The sequence below is a fragment of the Etheostoma spectabile genome, chromosome 18, assembly GCF_008692095.1.
Source record: "Etheostoma spectabile isolate EspeVRDwgs_2016 chromosome 18, UIUC_Espe_1.0, whole genome shotgun sequence".
NCBI lineage: Eukaryota > Metazoa > Chordata > Actinopteri > Perciformes > Percidae > Etheostoma > Etheostoma spectabile.
The window spans coordinates 9,438,434-9,439,796 of record NC_045750.1 but is presented as its reverse complement, the minus strand read 5'-3'; the positions used below and the strand labels follow the sequence as shown (position 1 = coordinate 9,439,796).

The window sequence follows — 1,363 nt, the reverse complement described above, 5'->3', positions numbered from 1 at the left end:
GGGCCCGCTGCGTCAAGGAGTAAACCTCTATAAATGGGCGCACGCTCCACCACCTGAGCTATCCGGGCGCCCGTACTGTGTAATTCTATTGAAAAACACAATATGCTACATAGTTGAAGGACTGAACATTTAAACATAATTCCAGAAAGGCTTCTAGTTTAGCTCATCTCCAGAAAACATGGGTAGGAATGTTTCAGCTTTTACAACTGTGATATACACAAGATTAACAAAAAACAATACACAAAGCGCAGACCGCAAATAATTGCAGCTATGATCTATTAACTGTAACCACAAATGATATTTATACTATGGACAGAACTATAAATAGGACATACAGTAAAATGAGTCTGGCTTTGTTATGTCCAATAAAAACAGCAAGCAGGTATGTCATATTTTAAAGTGTGATAAAGCAGTTTAGGAAACACTTTGAAATAATTTGCTGAAATGAACTGCATATAATTCAACTGAAAAGCATCCTTAAACATTAAACATATATATTAATAAGGAAAGTATATAGGGTAACCTAAATCACAATATATTATTACAATATATTATATGGATCCCCCAGCTCTACTTATTGTGCACTGGAGTAATAACATGGTGTCATAAATTTTGACATCATGTTAGAGATATTCATCTCTGTCTGCCTTTGTTTTTCATGACACAGATCATTTAGCGTTAACACAACCACACCTTGTAGTAAAATCTGTTCCGAGTAATGGCTTGACATCTTGTGTTGGGCCTTCAATGACATGAGTTTGTCATTTCTTAGCTGTGCTGTGCTTTCCAAGACGACCGCCACCTCTACTTGGTGATGGAGTTCATGCCTGGAGGCGACCTGGTCACGCTCACCATGAACTACGACATACCTGAGAAGTGGGCTCGCTTCTACACAGCTGAAGTAGTGCTGGCGTTGAACGCCATCCACTCCATGGGCTTCATCCATCGGGACGTCAAACCTGACAACATGCTGCTGGACCAACACGGGCACCTCAAACTGGCAGATTTCGGCACATGCATGAAGATGGACTCGGTAGGTTAATTTGGATGTCTCGTTGTTTTTAAATGCACAGGGCCTGGATAGGTGATCCAGTTAAGGAACTAACGCCTGTGAACCTTTTTAACTTTGGAAGATTTTAGTCCTGTTATTTTTTAGGAAATGATCAGTTGAATAGAAAGTGGACTGACTTCTTTCTCGAGACTAGTGGCTCTTTTTTCCGTGCCCTAGTGCACCACCAAGTGTTCGGATTGCAAAGAATCTTAGTGCACCGCTCTTGCATCAGGTTGTTTTGAAAAGGCCTCAGGAGTTACTGTGCTAAACAACCAATCTAGAGTACAGCAGAGGTCCCGCCTCTTTTTTTTT

The 1,363-nt window shown here is 40.8% G+C and overlaps 1 protein-coding gene across 5 annotated transcripts in view; it reads left to right on the top strand.

Moving 5' to 3' along the window:
- Positions 1-1,363, top strand: part of LOC116705871 (rho-associated protein kinase 2) — a 29,787-nt gene that overhangs the window by 7,282 nt on the left and 21,142 nt on the right. For all 5 annotated transcript variants that reach the window (XR_004336073.1, XM_032542327.1, XM_032542330.1 and 2 more), the window contains exon 5: positions 773-1,033. Coding sequence is in view for 4 of the 5 variants with exons in the window: in XM_032542327.1 (XP_032398218.1) it covers positions 773-1,033 (261 nt within the window). In the remaining variant the exon portion in view is untranslated. The remainder of the gene's footprint in view (positions 1-772; positions 1,034-1,363) is intronic.